We start from the raw sequence: 18,254 nt of genomic DNA on the forward strand, positions 1-18,254 counted from the left end.
TGCTAACCCACCAGTTCAGAGGTGATGAGCCTGCTGCCCCTCCAGATTCTGTACTGGCCCTGCTGGGGTGTGGTTGGTGGGCCTGGGGAACTGGTGTCCCAACAACATTTGGAGGGCTACAGGTTACCCCCACCCCTAAGCTAGTTGAAAACCAGGGCTCTAGTTGACAAAGCAGAGGCAAAAACCCGGCCAAATCAAACCCTGCAGGATAGGTTTTCATGGCATTTGTTTTAACTGTGCTAGGAACTTGTTTAAATTGTGCTGGGCATTTAGAATTCTCTTTCCTTTCCTGCCTCCATACAGTTGCGTCGCATGCAGGAGATGATTGCTCACATGCAAGCCCAGATGAGGCTGAAGCCTGGCGACGAGTAAGACGGTTCATCAGGCCACTGACGGTAGGTGTCACTTCACATTTTGGAGGCCTTGGCTCTAAAAGTTCATGCAGGTCAATTTTCAGCAGCGGCAATGAAAAAACAGTGGTGGTGGGGGTACATCTCCTTGGAAAATAAAAGAGCAACAACCGTAAGCACGCAGAGGAATGACTAGGCTGGCAGTTTTGTGTCAACGAGAAAATGCAAAGCAGTACGATCAGATTAAATTCCAGCTTTCTGTAATAAATGGATTTGTGTATACGGCTCCTTTGGTCCTCGAGGGGCCATCGGGCTACATTGCACAGCTTGGCAGGAACGAGCCCTGCCTGGAGGCCTCTTCTGGCTTCAGAAAGGTAGGTACACTTCTCATGTTTTCCCCCTAAACTATGGAAATCGAAAACATAGGGGGGGGGGGGGGAAAGCACACGAAGTTTGTTGCTACTGTTGCTGAATGCTCAAATTTTAAGACACCCAGCTTTGGTTTTCTGGTCCTCTGGAATGTAAAGCCTGAGTAAAAATGGTTTATATTCTACCTTATGACTGCGTGACAAGCTGCCAACATTCCAGCCCTTAAATAAGGAGTTTTTTGTTGCCTCCACTTGAACCTTTGCTTTTCCTGTTTGCATTAAAAGCACACGCACACAGCCCTTCTACGTTGTTGTAGACATCTTCGCTAGCTACAAACCACTTTCCACAATTCAGGAAGCCTGTCCTGCCATTTCACCAAGAAGCTAAGCAGTTGATGCGGTTTAAGAACACTTAGGGGGTTTTTTGTTCAAATTACTGGACAGGAACAAAGTTAGGCTTTTAGCAGCAATGGTAATAACGTCCTTTACCAAAATGGCACCTGCACTATTTCCCCAAACTCCAAGATAATCATGGTAACTGAGGGGGGTTGCGGGGAGAGAAATAGGATTCAGGGAACAAGTGAAGGCAAGGGAGGCAGTGCTGGGCTTTATGAATGAACGTATGAGGATTGGAAGCATCTGTCCACCTGGTCTTGAATGGACCTTCATGAATCCTTCCAGTCTCAGAGCTATTTTCAGACTGCATTTGCTTTTGCATTTAAAATATGAAAAGCCCTTTTCTACCAACATGGGGAGCACAAACTTGCTTTTGAATATAAAAGAAGACACTTTAAAAACAAAAAACCCCAAAGCCCGCTACCTTGTAAAATCAAACCCATCTGCTTACAATGGCAGCCAGGAAGTAGTTAAGGACCAGCTGGAATTCTGTTTAAGACAACACTGATGCTATCAGAGGTCTAAACGCCACAGCATTTGGCATTCTGAAAAAGTGATTCAATCATCCAGTCCAAGCCTTGTCCACCTCCTTATGTGGCCTATTTTCCAGCAAAAGGAAGCCTATTTTCAAAGTTGACTTGCTTCTTTCTGACTAGTATACAGTGAAGGTTGAGAAAGACAACAGGGGTTTTGTGTGTATTCAAAAGACCAAAAAACCTGTAGCATTGTTAAGAACCTCTTTTTAAGTTGCAAGCTATTTCAGAATTCTTAGGAGTGTTTTTACTGGAAGAAAAAAAACCCAGAGGATCTTAAAAAAGACTAACAAATTTACGCTTGCATAAGTGTTTGTGGATGACATGCTATTGCATCAGATGTGGTCCACATCTTGATAAAGTGGATTCTAGTCCACAAAAGCTTATGCCATCATAATAAGGTGCCACGAGACTCCTTCCTGTGTCCCCCCCCGGGGGGGGGGGCAGATTAAGACAGCTACTCCTTTGGAAACTATTCAATGGAAGAAAGTATTCAGAAAGCCTTGCCCCCCCCCCCGCTTGTGTTTAGAAGCCCACTTCTAATAATTGGTAGTGCACTTTTGAGAAGTCTGTTCAAAACCTTACTGAAATGTTTACAGAATTGTGTGACTGTGAGAGGATCCACAAACAGACAGACACACACACACACACACACACACACACACACACACACACACAGAGCTGAATGTGGGAAACCATTCATCCTTCAGAATTTGTAGCAGGAAGCCTGGATAAGGGTTATCCATGGCCACACCTTAGCTTGTGTTCTTCTAGAGCAGGGATGGGAAACCTCTGGCTCTCCAGATGCTGTTGGACTACGGCTCCCATCATCCCTGACCATTGACCACCCTGGCTGAGGTAGGAGTGCCAGCTTTGCCCCACGACTTTGGGTGCCCTGGGCCGTGGGTGCCATGCAGCGTGCATGGCCCTTGCGCTGAAATTTGTGGGAGCCCGGGCACTTCATGGAGAATTTTGTGGGTGCTCAGGAGCCCACGGAGCCAGCATCTGTGGGCTGAGGCTGATGGAGGTTCAGCAATATCTGTTCCCCATCCCTGTTCTAGGGGGGTGTTTAGCATTAACAGGCCGAACTGCAGCCTACAGGCTACTGAATTGTTTAACACAGATGGCAAGCAGGAACATAGATAGCTGCCTTACACCAAGTCCTTCCATTGGCCCACCTAGCTCAGTGCTGTCAACTCTTACTGGTAGCGAGGGTTTGGGACAGGCAGTCTTTCTCAGCAGCTGGTACTAATGCCTATTGAACTGGCTCTGTCTTTTTGGGGTCCCAATTCAGAGTGCTGGTTTTGACTTGAAAAGCCCTTCCCTGCTTAGGGTCAGTAGAACTGAAGCATCACTCGAATGTCCCTGTCTGTATGTGAGGATGTAAAAGCCTGTCTGTGGATGTCTTTGTCATCCAAAGCCAGGCTTTCCATCCCTGGGATGGAAAAGATTCCCCACTCCTGCCAGAATGTTGTTTTCAGACTGCCTGAGATGTGCTTTTACTCTTGTTCCCTCTGCCTACTCTGTTACCATTTGACAGACTTCTTTTGAGCTGATAGGAGCACTGGGAGTGGGTGTGGATGAGCACATCAGCACCAGTGCAAGCAAGACTGGGAATGTCTCCTGGCACACTGGATCCGGGAGCCCAACCTCCAGCCCAGAAAGCGCAGTCCTGTCTGCACAGCACAGCAGAGAATCACGCTGTCGGCTGATGGATTTCCATCTCTTTCTCAACTCTGCAGGCTTCCCTTTTTTTTGGCAGCGGGCTCCAATAAAACAATCCCAAGCCTTTTTTCTTCTTTTTTGAGTTTTCCAAATTAGACCAGTGCTTTATATTATTATTATTATTATAACTCATGGCATCTCAATCTGCCTGTGTTGCCGAAATAGCTGCGGTAAGGTGATAGAGATGGCTTTCTGTTTTTCTTTCTGGAAATGAGAATTAGCAACATAAATCTGCCTCCCCCTCCAGATTTTTTTGGCAAAGAATAATTTCCCATCACTAAACTAAAAACTTGCAAGATTGGATTGCCTTCATATTCTGCTCAGTTCGTTTAGGGCAGTCTGCCTTAACTTGTTGTCCGCCCATGTTGTTGGACTCCAAGTCCCATCAGCCCCAGCCAGCATTCCCAGTAGTCAAGGATGATGGAAGTTGTTGTCTGAGACATCAGGTTGAGGAAGGCTGATTTAACATAGCAACTGGGGTGTCTTTGGGACAGAGTCAAGAATTTAAACTCTGGAAAAGACTGTGACAATTAACTCATCCCACCTATCTTGTAATGTTCCTGCATAACGATGGAAGAGTTTATTGTGTTTGGCTTTTTTTTTTTTAAGGGGGTGGGGGCGTCTTGAGCTACTTTCGCCTAACTTGACCGTATTATCACAACGTGTGGTTTATCTTGCTTTTAAAACCATTAGTCATGCTCCTGACAGAACTGGAAAAACAGCCCACTCCCTACAATAATGGATACGTGGGGTTCTAAAAGAAAAATATGTGTGGCGTTGCCCTAGCAACCAGACTTTAATCATGGTCCAATGCCAAACTGATGTGATGAGAAAAGTCATCTCGGGGGGTTAGTGGGGGAGGAAGGATGTATTTATGTCTGTAGCTTCTGATGCCTGGAATGTGAAGCTTAGGCAGAATTCTAGCCTTTTTGGAGCAACCACCTTGTAGCCTCCGGGGTGTTTTGCTAACCAAGGCAGGGTGAGCTGCCCCAACGCTCTGGCTCCCCTGCCTCGCCGTGAGTCACGCTGGCCCGTCTGCTTTGTTGCGTCTGCAGAAAATGTGTTGGGATTTGCTCCGATGAGGTTCACTTGCTTCTTGAAGCTTCCTCCGTCTTTTCGAAGGGTAATGCTGAAATAATGAAAAATTCCGGTTCTTTTTATGCTCTGTGAAGACCTAGAGATTTGTGGCTTTTTAAAGAGGGAAGATTTTTCTGGGTGTTTTGTGGTTGCTTGGATCTGCGGATTACGCTCACATGGTAGTGATCTTCCTTAACATGAGGTCATTGCGTGCTCCGGTGAGGTGGGAGCAACCCTTTTTCTCCTTAACTCATTAATCTTGTGTGCACCCTGCCTTTCCTCCATGGAGCATGAGGCTCAGTATGTTGCACTCTCATATTCTCAACAGCCCTATGAGGTAAGCTTGGCAGAGAGAGAGAGAGAGACAGAGACAGAGACAGAGACAGAGAGTGTCAACTTGACCAAGGCTACCCACTGAGTTTTTACGGCTGAGTGGGTTTCCCCTGATGTAAATCTCAGGTCTTAGATAGCTCAGTTAGTTAGAGCATGATGCTGATAAACGCCAAGGTTGCATGTTGTATCCCCTTCTAGAACAGCTGCATATTCCTGCATTGCAGGGGGTTGGTCTAGATGACCCTTGGGTCCCTTCCAACTCTACAGCTTCCTTATTCTATAGCCTAACTATATTTTAATACGAACAAGCAGTTCATGCTGCTCAAAATCCCACAATTTGCTCCTACCCACCTCTCACTGGGAGCAACAAACCATGAGGCTCTTCTCGTTGGCCCGACTCGTGGCTCATGGTTTATTTCTAACAAACAACAAACCACTTGTGGTTTGTTTGGGGAGAAGGCCCTCTTGCCAGTAGCCACCTGCCCGAGCTCAGAAGATAATGAAGAACCCAGCGAATAGATTCTGGGGAAGATTGTGCTGTATCCCTTTAGCCCACAGGCGCTGGCAACAAGTAACACTGTTGAACAGTATTTTGGGAAGCATGAAATATTGAGCTGTTGGGATGGAGTTTCCAGTGGAGCTCATGAGTAGTGTTTCGCTGGTTGCTCATCCGGAGGGCAAGTGGTGCGGTATGAAAGGGAGGAGTAAAGGAAACGGGGAGGATAACCTCCCCTATCTCTGTTCTTTCTGTTCTGTTTATCTCAATGCCACCTTGATGGTGGGGGTAGCAGTAGGAGTCATAGGAGATAGTTAGCATCCGTGTAGAAAAAGGCAGGGAATCATCTAGGGCGTAAAAGGTTTCCCTCCCAGAGCCCTGAAATCCCTTTTATTCATTGGATTTTTGTCCATTCATCAGTTTTATCACTGTATCATAATCATGAGGACTAGGAACCTGCTTCTTTCCATTTAAAGATTGGAGGGTTGCATTCTGATACTTCAGGAAGCTGAAACGATGCTCCAGATTTGTGGCCCATGTGTCAGTGTTCTTAACATCTTTGCATTGCTAGTGGGGGGAGGAAGGTGCTGTATGATTTTAAAAGTACAATAACTAATATTGTGCTAAAAGAGGATTTGGGTTTTGTATTAAGCTTTTAATCCTTGAGGTAAGAGAGAACACAAACCGTTCAAGTAGGAGTGCTTAAAAAAGAAAGAAAGAGCCAAAACAAGTAATATCCTATGACTAGTGATCCATGTTTTATTTCTCCTCATGCTGCCAGTTTTTAAATGATTGTGAAAGTCTGGCTCCACAAACGGTGGCTTCTTTGTCTCCTCTATTCCTTTTGGTGTTAGTGTCATTTCACAATTTTTTTCAGTGATCTTTTCCAGATGGAGTTGTGGTGTATCCTTTTGACTTCTGTAAGCTTCACCCTGCAAATTCCCCCCTTTTTATTTTGTAAATGCAAGGAAGTGAAAATACCTAGAATGTTGGTGACTGATTGAAGTACATCAATCAGTGTCACTGATGTGTTCAGTACAAAGGGAATGTTTCCAGATTTCACATTTTCTCTTGATGGCACCACACTTGCAACCCACGTGGAGAATTGTGTTGGTAAACAAACAGGAGGCTAGCAATCTTATCATTTTATTTATTCATTAACCCATCAATTTCTTTTCTACCCCACCTTTCCGCCAAGGATCTCAAGGTGATGTACATGATTGTAGTCCCCCCACTCCGCTCTTCACTTTATCCTTACAAAATATTTTATTCATTCATTCATCTAGATTAATATATCCTCCTTTATAACCCTGAGAGGTGATCAAAGTAGCTTACGAACGATTATTACAATAAAAAGAGCCCCATTCTGGTATTGGGGACAGAAACAACATGGCGCCAGGATTTATTCATTTGCTATCCTCATCTGTGTTCCTCCCTTATGTTCCCCTTCTGCTTCTCCCTACCAGACAACAGCTTTGACTGATGTCCTCTGAGGCAAGGGAGTGGGGTTCGACAGCTGGAACAACAACCTTGTGGGAGAGGTTAGGCCAGGAGCGGGGAAGCTTTTTGACTCCATGGGCCAGAGCCTAATTGGAATTGGACTCACTGGCCAAATTTGGAAGGTGGGCGGGGTTCCCCACCTATCAATCACATGGTGCCATAATGGCATCATAATGGCAAATCCCAAAGTCAGGGCTTCAAAGCACCTTGCATGGTTCTGCGAAAAGGGAAAGGTTCTCTCATTTTAGCAGGTGAACCCCCCCCCCCCCCCGGTTCTAGCAAGAGATTCCAATGCCTTCATTTTTGTGATTCAGGGCTGGGTGGGCTTTGGAATCCCCTGCTAAAAGGGAGCTTTCCATTGTTTTAGCAGGGGATCCCATGCAGGTTTGCATGGACTGGTCTACTAAAATAATGGGGGGCGATGGTGGAATCAGTTTTAGCAGGGGATTGTGGTAGCAAACAGCTTCCTGAATCGGTAGGAAGTTAGCCTGAAAGAGTGCTGAACAGAGCAGGATTTAACCCTTGCTCATCAACGAAGAGGCAGCCAATTTAGCTTGATCTACACCGCTTCCTGCAAGTATGTTTTTCTATCCCAAGGGCTTCTTATGACGTTTACATTCATAATACTCAGTTGCAGTGGACCAAGGGTTTTGTTTTGGCCTCTTGTGCTAGGTCTTGAGAGATTCGTGACAAACCCTTGCACCTGCTGTGATGTAAGCCCCCTGGTTTTCTGTCGATCCTGCCTCTGAGGCGAATGTCCCAAATATTTTAGCATCTTCCTCTGCTCTTACCTGGACTGCTCAACTATGTTCCCAGCACAGCTGCATAAATAGACAAGGGTATGAAGTGGCTTCCTGCCAGAATTCTGCAATTCAGTCACGTTATAAAACAGCTTAACGGATTTGGATCGAAGCAGGGCAAGCAGACTTCCCCATCCTGGTGCCCTCCAGGTATTTTGGAATGCACCTCCTGCCAGGCCTAGTCGGCACAGCCCTGCTGGCTGGGCCTGATGGGAGTTATAGTCCAGAACTTCTGGAGGGGCACTAGGTTGAAGAAAGCAGATTTATTTCGCTTTAGTGGAGATGTCAGATGGGATAGCTATTAACCTGTTAGGAAAGGAGAAACCCAGGGCTTTCAGACCAGTGAGTGCCCTGGTACTCATCTGAAAGTGAAACCTGTTTGGAGTAACTGCAAGGCTTGTGGCTGCAGTTCAGTAGATGAGAACAGAAGAATCCTGCTGGATCAGACCAAAGGCCCATCCTAGTCTAGCACTCTGTTCTCACAGTGGCCAGCCAGATTCCTACAGGAAGGCCCTAACCTAAGGAGGACCTAACTGCGGGTTCAAGTTTTTCCTCAACTTAAGTGCCTAGTTTCCCCCCAAACTTGGGTCTCCAGCTGTTTTTGGACTACAATTCCCATCATCCCTGGCCACTGGTCTTACTAGCTAGGGATGATGGGAGTTGTAGTCCAAAAACAGCTGGAGACCCAAGTTTGGGAAACGCTGGCCTAGCTTTTAGACTACCCACCTCCAGCACTCTCTTTTGCATGCTGCGGTGCCTCGCAAACTTTGTTCTAACATCAAAATATGGAATTATTAGTTTTAATTAGTTTTGACTAGTTTTATCAGCTTTTTATTAACTTTCCCCAGGGATGGTCATTAGCCTAACTTTGTTTCCCCAAATCCCTCCCCTGAATTATGGCAGGCAGTAATTCAGCAGGTCATAGGATCTGGAAGTAAGCACCATGGAGGGGCTGCTACAGCTTCTCCCTCTGATTACCTCTGCCATGGCAGTTGGTAGCTGGGAGGAGTCTAGAGTCTAAACTGGGGCTGGATCCAGGCATAGTGGGGCAGAGCTTGACTGCTGCTTCCTGTCCTTTCATGGCCTCGGCAATAAATAAAGGCGTGTTAAGGTGTCCACCTCTTAACTTTGCCGTTCCAGCACTTATCTGTCAGTGTGTAACGTCTGATTTAAAAATACGACTCTTCTGGGGAAACCAGCAGTGTCAAGGCAGGACTGCAACATTTACAGAGAGCAGAATTTAGAGCTGGTTGCAGCTGCTGAGCCCACAGTGTACTGTTGCAAAGGTCCTTTGAAACAGCAACAGCAGTGGTTTAGGTCAGGGGTGGGAGCGTTCCCTCCAGATGTTGCAGACTAAAACGCTCATCACCCCCAGGGTGTGTGAAGCAGGGCCATTGAGGTTCTGGGGAGAACAGGGTATGGCTTGGTTAAAACTCTACGGCTGACATAGAGAAGCCTGGATGGCTGCATTTGGGCCCTGGGCCTGACATTCCCCACCCCGTCTTAAAGTTCTCTAACTGCACTATGCCTTGGTGAGTAATTTAGCAGAATATGGCCAGCCTGCTTTCAAAAAAAATATTTCCCCAAGTAGAAGGATAAAAAGGCTGATGTTTTCAAATCTGGGAATTCAAAGTGGAAACCTGAGATAGTCCCGGGGCGAGGGGAGGGTGGGTCTGCAGCCCTGCCCTCCCTCTTTTTACGGTTCTTCAGACCCTCCCTGGCCTAATTCCCTTGCCAAAGATCTCTGGACTCAGATTCCTCGTTTCCCATTTTGCTCTTGCCCTGTTTTTCAATTAGGACACAGTGCCTAACCCAGCACAACTGGCACTTTCTCAAAGAAACTGGAAAAACAAGATGCTGCTGCTGCTGCTGGATTGTGTCTAATAAAATGTAATCTGCCCTGGAGCAAATTTAGGTAGCATTCCCTTAATTTTAGTCTGCTTCCAGGAAATTGGCAGGATAGGGTTTTTTTCAGGTTCCTCCTCCTCTTAAAATAAAAATAAAAATGTATGTGGTGCCTAACTATTGAAAGGACTAAATTGACAATATAATAACAATAACAGATAATCTTTATATCCTGCCTTTTCCCCAGACTGGGGCTCAAGGCAGCTTACGCACACCCACACACACAAAAACCACACACACACTGGTATCATTCGCATGATTTGGAGGCAGACTGCATGTGCAAAACTTTGTATGTTTGAACTGCTCGGATGTTTAGTAACTTCTATTATTATTTAATTTAGATGCCAGAATGGCTGCTAAGTAGTTTGCAACTATGAAATCAATGCACAATCAAATCAATACATAATTAAGTCAACACATAATTAAAATATGCAATTACAGATCCAACGGGGCTTTAACCTATCCTTAATTAAAATTACAATAAAACAAAGAGTAAAACTAAAATAAAATGTTTAAACTGTCAAAACCGTAAAATTGCAGGTTCCGTTCAGGGAAATGCTTGAGTAAACAGGTGAGTCTTCTGGAGCCGGCGGCATGCCAACCCTGATGGCGGGGAGCTCTAGTATTTCAGCGGGGAGGGCATGTCCTGCATTGAGAGCACGAAAGCCAATACCAGGGAATTGTGTCCATGGGAAAGTTTTCTGTTTCTTTCAATAGAATGGATCTGTGCTGTGTTCGTTTGCACAGGGTGATCTACCTGTGGAAGGAAGTCTACGGCCTTTTCTTCTTTTTCTTACAGTGGCTACTCAATGCTCTTAAAATGGGTCAGTGCTTTATCTGAAACTGAACGGTGACACTAGTGAAACGCCAATGGATCATGCCTGGACGCAGGGCTGGATGCTACGAGGAGCAGCTGGCGGTCTTGAAGATCATATTGGAAAGCAGCTTCTCTTCTTCTCCCCGTATATATATATATATATACCTCTCCTTAATCATGTTGCTTATATCACCCTGTTGGTAATAATATGCTCGTGCTTATAATGTGGGACTTACTTTTCCTTATCTTTCCCTCTCTCCATTTTTTTAATTCAAAAGCAAACATGCCATCTTATATGCAGTAGGCTTTGAGAGTAGGTTGATGAACCATGTTTCGTTTTGTTTAGCTAGGCTAACATGATACCTTTTTTTTGTGTGTGTGGCAACTTTCTTACTAAAAGACGTGGTGAACTGTTTACCATAAATGTCTTCAGTCTCCTAACTACATTTTGTTTAGGCTTTGTGTAACCATTGTGTAACTTTTTGCTAGTTTACAACAGCCCCGTCCGCACTGTATGTTTAAAGCAGTACCACCCCACTTTTAAATAGTCACGGCTTCCCCCAAAGAATGCTGGGATATGTAGTTTGTTAAGGGTGCTGAGAATAGGAGTCTCCTAATAACTCTCGGTCCCCTTAACAGACCGCAGTTCCCAGGATTCTTTGGGGGAACTCATGACTGTTTAAAATGGAATGATGCTACTTTGAGTGCTTATGGGACCAACATTCTCCTCTCACTAAAAAAAGATGTCTGTCTCTGTAAGCTAGTCTTTGCCAACCTAACACCCTCCAGATGTATTGGCGTACGGTTTCCACCAGCCCGAGCCAATGGGCTAGTGGGAATTGTAGTGCAAAACATCTGGAAGGCGCTAGGTCAGTGAAGGCTGTGTTGTCACCCGTGCTTTGGTTCTCTGGGGTAGAATTCTCCTTGGTGCTTCCTGGTTTTTTTATTATTATTATAAAAATACAAATAAACGGTACAGAACACTAAAGTGATGGGGGAGGATGAGCCATCCTTTTACCCGCGATGCCTTAAAATCATGCAAATGTCTTAACATGCCAAATATTCTCAGAGGCCTCCTAGAAGATCCGCCTTGAATTTTTCAGGTACTAATTAGCAGCCTTTTCTATTGGAACAGGTTTTGTTTTTCCTCGGTTGAAAGAACAATGGTATTTTCACAATTATTTTATATTGTATCATGACACTAAACGTCCCTTTGCAGTTTTGTAATAAATTGAACAGACACGAGGGGAAGTAAAGCGTGTGTTTTTTTAAATCCTTCTATTTTGGTTCACTAAACAAAATACGTCGGCAGAATCTGTAAAGACCCGGGGATGGGGGACTTATGGCCCTCCGGTTGTGGTTGGACTACAACTCCCATCACCCCTGACCATTGTCCACACTGGCTAGGGCAGATGGGTGTTGAAGTTCAGCTACATCTGGAGGACCACAGGATACCTACCGCTCTCCCCTCTCCAGCTGAAGTCTCCAGGAAAATCGCTGACCCTGCTCCCCCAAAATTTGGTCAGTGGGGTGGGGGTGGGAAATGGTAACACAATGCTAGTAAAAACGTAGGAAGAGCCTGCTGGAGAATGGCCCATCTAGGCCAGGATGCTATTCTTACAGCGACCAATCAGATGCCTGTGGGGAACCTGCAAGCAGGGCCCAAACACAAGAGTACTGTACTCTCCTCTCCTGCAGTTTCCAGCAACTGGTTAGGCATGAGCATGGGGTGTTCAAGTATAAAAGGTAAAGGTCAGGTTACCCCTAGGGACGCTGGTGGTGCTGTGGTCTAAACCACTGAGCCTCTTGGGCTTGCCGATCGGAAGGTTGGCGGTTTGAATCCCTGTGACGGAGTGAGCTCCCATTGCTCTATCCCATCTCCTGTCAATCTAGCAGTTCGAAAGGACACCAAAAAGTGCAAGTAGATAAATAGGTACCGCTCCGCCTGGAAGGTAAAACAGCGTTTCTGTGCACTGCTCTGATTTCGGTGTTCCAATGTGCCAGAAGCGGCTTAGTCATGCTGGCCACATGAGCTGGAAAAACTGCGGACAAACGCCGGCTCCCTCAGCCTGTAAAGCGAGATGAGCACGGCAAACCCCAAAGTCGTTTGTGACTGGACTTAACTGTCTGGGGTCCTTTACCTTTACCTTTTTTAGGGACCCCTGGATGGTTAAGTTCAGTCAAAGGCAACTATGGGGTTGCAGCACTCCTCTCGCTTTTAGGCTGAGGGAGCCAGCGTTTGTCCACAGACAGCTTTCCAGGTCATGTGGCCAGCAGGACTAAACCGCTTCCGGCGCAACGGAACACCTTGACGGAAACCAGGGCGCATAGAAATGCCGTTTACCTTCCCGCCACAGCAGTACCCATTTATCTACTTGCACTGGCGTGCTTTTGAACTGCTAGGTTGGCAGGAGCTGGGACAGAGCAATGGAAGCTCACTCCATCATGTGGATTCAAACTGCCTACCTTCCAATCGGCAAACCCAAAAGGCTCAGTGGTTTAGACCACAGCGCCACCCGCACCCCCCAAGTATGCACAGTTGTGTGTATGGCATCCACAACTCTTTCACCGGTTAGCAAAAACGTTGGTGAGCCCTGATCAAAATAAAACACAAATGTGTAAAAACAAACCCACCTTAAATCCTATTATCATTCTTAGATACTTGCAAGGAAGAGACTGCTGTGCAGCTTTGCAGCAACCTAATTCTGACTTGAAAGTCACTGGGACTGATTGGTATAAGAACTTGGCTGGATCAGGCTAAGTATCAATCTAGTCTAGGGCTAGCAGATGTCCCCGTTTCCCGGGGACAGTCCCCAGATTTGCAAATAAGTTCCCAGACAAATTCCATCCCCGGAATGTCCCCAGATTTCATCTAATGTCCCCGGGAAAAACAGCAGCGGCAGTCTCAGTAGCCTGGAGCAGTTGGCTTGGGCTGGTTTCAGGAGCTGCTCGGAAGTCCCCATATGAAGGGGCTCTAAGATGCAGCTTCTGGGCTGCCTCCACCTTCCCTGACCCCAGCAACTAAGCTGTGAAGGGAGGCTTCATGCTGCCTATCGGAGCAGCCTCCCAACTACTTGTGTTCAAGCAGGAGCAGGGCGTGGATCTCTCAGCTGTGAAGGGAGGCTTCACGCTGCTTATCAGACCTTGCGTGCAAGCAGAGGGGGCAGGGATCTCTCAGTTAGGCAATGGGAAGCCTCCCTTCCCAGCTGAGGGATCCCCGCCCCCTCCTGCTTGCACGCAGGTAGGAATGGGATTGGGGCTGCTCCGATGAGAAGGGAGGCATTGCGCTACCCGAGCCTCACTGCCGCCGCTCTGGCCCTCCTTCTCCACCTTCCATGCCTGACCCACCACACACCGCTTCGCCACCACCACCACCGAACCAATAACTCGGGGGCTGCCCGATATGAGCCTCGGAGGAAGGGGAAACATGGTTGAGGTCAAGGTGGTGGCCGCTGCTCTGCCACCACCATCGCTGCAGCATCAACATCCCGAACATGTAGTATGTATGTATGTATTTATTTAGTGTCCCTGGATTCATTGAAAAAAAATTGATAACCTTAATCTAGTCCAGCATCATCTCCCCCTACAATTGGCTAAGCAGATGCCTCTAGGAAGCCCACAAGTAGGCAGCTGGGGCTGGTCCTTGAGGCAAATTGGGCTCTGCCCCACCAACCTCAACCAGCCCCCACCTGTCTTGCCATCTTCCTTACAACCTGCGCAGAGGGGAGGGAATGTTTGCTTCCTCCTCTCAAGTTTCAGTGTTGTAGAACTCAGCAAAGAGGAGGAATATGGGGGCAAAACCAGAAATGGTTGGCTTTGCCTGTTGCTCCATCTACCATTGGGCTGCCTGGCCTTGCGTCCCACCAGTCCAAATGGGCTCCAGCCATCCCTGGAAATGGGATATGCAAGGCAATTGCTCTCCCCTGCTCATTTTGGAAGTGATGGCACCCTTCTGTAGTTTTGCTGCAGCCCAATCCCGTGTTCTGGAGCAAATCTGTATTCACCAGAGCTTTTCCCCAAATAAATGTGCATAAGGAATACAGTTGTCTCACTGTGTTTTCATGGGGGAAACCCTTGCCGGGTGTTGGCTGCATCCAGAAATTGAAATTGATGTGGTAGTTTGGGTTGATCTTCGGCATGGATTGCCAATGGGAGAAAAAACAAGTCACTGTCTTTGATTACCTAAACACTGAGCATACAAATAGTTCCCTAAACTCCCAGGGAATGTCAGTGGGGAATCAATTTCTTAGGTTGCATATGCACCATATATTCAAAGGGGGTTGGGAATTGTAGCCTCTGTGAGGGGTAAACTATAGTTCCCACAATTCTTTGGGGAAGAGGGATGAGCTTGAAATATGGTGTGCATGCAGCCTTATAAGGGAAGAACTTCAGCCACGGTCTGAATCAAAGGGTCCATAAAGGCAAGAAAGATATGTAGATTAAAACTGTGGACTATCACTGATGAGGAAATGAGCTGTCATTCTCTTCACAGTAATGTAAACTCTTCTAAGCTTCCCATAGACTGTTTCCTGAGTGCTCTGATTCTGCTTGGTGCTGGTGGTGTTGGCAGGGAAGAGAGGAGGGGATGAGATTTTCTTCCCTGTTGTGCCGTTGGTGGTGAACTGCTGAGCCATTGCAAATGGCTTTGTAGCCCAGGTCTGGCTCACAGGCTTTGCAGCCTCTGTCTGAAGGCCCACATCCACACTATGCATTCAAAGCAGTATCATAGCACTTTTAAAAAAGCATGTCAGGAGCTGGAGTCACGGGGAGGTCAGCAAGAAAATTTCTAGTGTCAGTGAACTCTTTATTCAAAGAAACCCAAACAGCACAGACCTAGTGATCACAGCAACTCTTCCCAGTAGGTCTTGTCTAGGCTTCCTAAACCTTGGCCCTCCAGATGTTTTGAAACTACAATTCCCATCATCCCTGACCACTGGTCCTGCTAGCTAGGGATCATGGGAGTTGTAGGCCAAAAACATCTGGAGGGCCGAGGTTGAGGAAGCCTGGTCTTGCCCCAGTGAGGCAGTTGCGAGGACTGAAGGTCCATGCCTTCCCACTGCTCTCTAAGGCTCCATCCCCAGGTCCTTCCCCAGCAATCTGAAGCTCCATCGTCTTGTCTCTCGTTGCTCCGCCCTCTTCATCTCTCTGAGTGTTCTGGGAGATCAGTGGAGAGGGGAGCTGGTCACAGCAGAAGGGGGAGATTCCCTGTCTTCTTCAGCCTCTTAACTCTGCCTCTTGACCATCCTCTGATTCTGGACTGCTCTCTGCCCCAGCCTCTTCCTGCTCATGAAATCCTGTTGCCTCTTCGCCTTCTGACACCTCCTGTTCCCAGTCTATTCCCTCTGACCACTCTTCGCCATCCAACCACCCCCCCCCGACTCGGAGCTGTCTTCCCTTGGGGGCTCCCCAGCTGGTGCCTTCCATGTCTACCACTCCTCTGCATCCAGCCAGTCCATGACACATGACTTCCCCCAAAGCATCCTGGGAGCATCTGCTTCACAAGCATCTGGTGGTGGAGAAGGAGCCTTTCTCTCTCGCTCTGGAAACACATGCTAGTGGTGGGCAGGACTAAAACCAGCAGTGGGCAGGACCAAAGCCAAAGTGGGTGGGACTAGAGCAAAAAGTAGGTGGGACAATCCCTTTCCCCCTCTCTTTTTAGCCCTCTCACTCCCCATCTAGCAGGCTGCCAAGAGAGGGAAGGATAGCTCTGAAATGATCTCTTGCAGGCGTCTTCTGAGATTAAGTCAAGAGCTGCAAATTACCCCTCCCTCTGTCCCGTACTAGAGCGGGTGGCGCTGTGGTCTAAATCACAGAGCCTAGCGCTTGCCGATCAGAAGGTCGATGGTTCGAATCCCTGCAATGGGGTGAGCTCCTGTTGCTCGGTCCAGCTCCTTTCAACCTAGCAGTTCGAAAGCACGTCAAAGTGCAAGTAGATAAATAGGTACCGCTCCAGCGGGAAGGTAAACGGCGTTTCCATGCGCTGCTCTGGTTCGCCAGAAGCGGCTTAGTCATGCTGGCCACATGACCCGGAAGCTGTACGCCGGCTCCCTCAGCCAGTAAAGTGAGATGAGCGCCGCAACCCCAGAGTCGTCTGTGACTGGACTTAACGGTCAGGGGTCCCATTACCTTTACCTTTACCTGTCCTGTACTAGAACAGGCATGTCCAAACTTGGCCCTCCAGCTGTTTTGGGACTACAATTCCCATCATCCCTGACCACTGGCCATGTTAGCTAGGGATGATGGGAGTTGTAGTCCCAAAACAGCTGGAGGGCCAAGTTTGGCCATTCCTGTACTAGAGGAACCCTTGGTTGGATCCAGGCAGCAGGCCTCTCCTTCTGTGGTGTTTTGCTAGGAGGAAACCCACCACGACACAGTCTCCTGAACAAGCTTTGAATTATCCATTTAGTCTGTATCCGACTTAAATTTCTGGTGGCAGGCTGTCAAACAATGTATAGATCTGACTCGGCGAGGTTGCCTTTTGTTGCGCAGCAGAGACTCAAACGGCTTTGCGGTTGTCTAGCCTTTAAAAAATCATGCCAATATGGACTCCATTTCTTCTTTCCCACCCCACCCCCATTGATTGAGTTGAACCGAGAACTCGAGAGGTTTCCAAGCAGCTTTGGTTACATGCATTTGTTGCGACAGGCCAACTTTCTGAGCTTTTCTTCTTTGCCTCGTCGTGAGGGAAGCATTTTATGCGGAAGAGGTGACGGAAGAAGGCCTGCAGTAATCGCTGCATCACTTCAAAAAGGTGGTATTTGATTATGGCAGGAACCACTTGAACACACCAGTTTCCTGCATGAATATACGTATATACTATTACTACTACTACTAATAATAGTAATAAATAATAATAATTTATTATTTGTACCCCCCCCATCTGGCTGGGTTTCCCCAGCCACTCTAGGCGGCTTCCAACAAAGATTGAAAATACATCAAAACGTCACACATTAAAAACTTCCTGGAACAGGGCTGCCTTCAGATGTCTTCTAAATGTTAGGTACAGTGGTACCTCGTGTTAAGTACTTAATTCGTTCTGGAGGTCCGTTCTTAACCTGAAACTGTTCTTAACCTGAAGCACTACTTTAGCTAATGGGGCCTCCTGCTGCTGCTGCACAATTTCTGTTCTCATCCTGAAACAAAGTTCTCAACCTGAAGCACTATTTCTGGGTTAGCAGAGTCTGTAACTTTCCAACTCTACAATTCTGTGATGATTCTGTTATGAAAATCGGATGCCCTGCCGCCGAGCTGCGATCCAAGAAACTCAATTATTGTTAGGGTTTCGGACAGGGCTCCTTCCCAGTCCTTCCTGTAGATCCTGGAGATTGAACTGGGACCTTTTGCATGCAAAGCAAAGTGCTCTGCTCTTGAGTTGGGACTCCTCCTTCTCCTTCTCCTCCTCCTCCTCCTCTTCTTCTTCTTCTTCTTCTTCTTCTTCTTCTTCTTCTTCTTCTTCAGTAGGGCTTCCTCCTTGGCAAGCATGTGCAGAATTGCAGCAGCCTTAGAATCAAAACAGGCTCACGGGATTCTCCATGAGGTGACCAGCTCATTTTCCACCCTCCCCTGGAACTGTTATTAGTCCTGGTTTGAGGGTCATGGCACCTATATGTGACTTGGAAAGTGTTCTGAGTGCCTGATAGAATCATAAAGTTGGAAGGGACCATAAGGGTCATTTAGCCAAACCGGTTCCAACGCAGGAATCTTTCGCCAACATGGGGCTTGAACCCTGAGATTTAGAGTCTCATGCTTTACTGACAGCTATCCCAGGCCTACCCTTGTTTTCACAAACAGAAAACAGCACTATCCAGTTTTAAAATGCAAAACTGGCTGGCTGAGTCCTGCAGGCCAGGGATGTGCACACCACAGGTTTCGTAGATCGACTTTTCTTTTTCCTTTTTCTTTTTACTACAGCTCCAAGACCTACCGATCAGAGAGGGCTGCAAAAGGAAGTCGG

The 18,254-nt window shown here is 47.1% G+C and overlaps 1 protein-coding gene across 2 annotated transcripts in view; it reads left to right on the plus strand.

Annotated features, from left to right (window-relative positions):
* The window catches only part of LOC310695094 (septin-2), a 125,456-nt gene extending 113,911 nt beyond the window's left edge, over positions 1-11,545 (plus strand). For both annotated transcript variants that reach the window (XM_083479069.1, XM_083479068.1), the window contains exons 12-13: positions 304-395; positions 10,283-11,545. In XM_083479069.1, coding sequence (XP_083335195.1) covers positions 304-372 — 69 coding nt within the window. In that variant the 3' untranslated portion in view covers positions 373-395; positions 10,283-11,545. The remainder of the gene's footprint in view (positions 1-303; positions 396-10,282) is intronic.
* The last annotated feature ends 6,709 nt before the right edge of the window (positions 11,546-18,254 follow it).

Source organism: Podarcis liolepis (assembly GCF_965112155.1).
Source record: "Podarcis liolepis genome assembly, chromosome: 15".
Lineage (NCBI taxonomy): Eukaryota > Metazoa > Chordata > Lepidosauria > Squamata > Lacertidae > Podarcis > Podarcis liolepis.